At 38.5% G+C, this 1160-nt stretch overlaps 1 protein-coding gene across 1 annotated transcript in view; it reads right to left on the reverse strand.

Moving 5' to 3' along the window:
• The window catches only part of LOC143021512 (uncharacterized), a 1322-nt gene extending 749 nt beyond the window's left edge, over positions 1 to 573 (reverse strand). The window contains exon 1 of the mRNA XM_076179087.1: positions 543 to 573. Within this exon, the coding sequence (XP_076035202.1) occupies positions 543 to 561 (19 nt within the window). The 5' untranslated portion in view covers positions 562 to 573. The remainder of the gene's footprint in view (positions 1 to 542) is intronic.
• Between the last annotated feature and the right edge of the window lie 587 nt (positions 574 to 1160).

The raw sequence follows: 1160 nt of genomic DNA on the forward strand, positions 1-1160 counted from the left end.
TAGTTAACTCTAGTTATAATGTTAAAACTCAACTAATTTCAAACAGAGACACTGATGGCTATCTCAGTCTCCGATGCTACATCCTAGAACGGTTTGATGCACTTAAGAACAGTGATTTTCAGTGTGGACCCAAAAAGGTATTCAATGGGTCTGAGCTCAAGGGGTCTAGCACAGACTAAACGGCATCTCGACTGACCGAGGCATGATCAAGCCAAAGCCAAATACGAAAATGAATAAAGTCTGGCGTTTGCTACAATGAATTCAAAGTTATACGCAACAGTGCTGAGAGATATAAGAAAAGTTTATTTCAGAGCTTATAGATAAAAAACCGACATGATCAAATATTCATTGATTCAACAGCTCGAACACGTTTAACCAACGTGTTCGACAACCAAATACCCCGTTCACACATTCACACATCACTGTAAACACGTGTCTGTCGAACCGCGTTCGATGAACCGTTGGATCGTATAAACCCCCCTCTTAGACTCTTAAGAAATACCCAACTGTATGTTATACAGAAATAATAGCTTTTCCCTTACCAAAGACGAGGGCGTTCATTGTGTTTTCGAGAGGAATGGTGAAAGATGTGAGAAGGTTGGAGCATCGTGGGTTTATATACATGTCCAGAGGGAGGGACGCGGGAAGGTGGCCAAAAGGAGAGGATAGGGGGAGGAGGGGAGGGGGAACGGGAGAGGGCAGGCTGGTCACCACCGCTGACCAGTTTTGGAGAAGATAAAATGTACTTCGGTTGCAGATTTCTTGTTTCGTAGAGTTACCAAGAGTTCGCAAAATTTACTTTTTTTTTTTTTTAATGTTCCTCGTGTTTACATGTAATTCAGAAGAAAAAGAATTTGTTCTTATATGCTTCATTAGTATGAGATTTTTTTTTTTTTTACGTCACTGTTACCAAATATCAAGAGAGTAAATCAGAATGAGTCGACATATTTCTTACCTCGACTGTAATTTTTGCTGTTGTACATAAAATTTTAATGTGTTGGCATTACATACCTCACAGAAAACAAATGCAAATATTTATTTTCAAGCTATTATTTTCTGATTGGATATTTTCCTAATCGAATAGAAAATATTACTCATTTTCAAACTGGAATCCAGCCAACTCATTGGCTTTACTGCTTGACTGTTCGTAAGACATTTAA

This window comes from Oratosquilla oratoria, chromosome 42 (genome assembly GCF_046742065.1).
Source record: "Oratosquilla oratoria isolate Oo_2021 chromosome 42, ASM4674206v1, whole genome shotgun sequence".
NCBI classification, from domain to species: Eukaryota; Metazoa; Arthropoda; class Malacostraca; order Stomatopoda; family Squillidae; genus Oratosquilla; species Oratosquilla oratoria.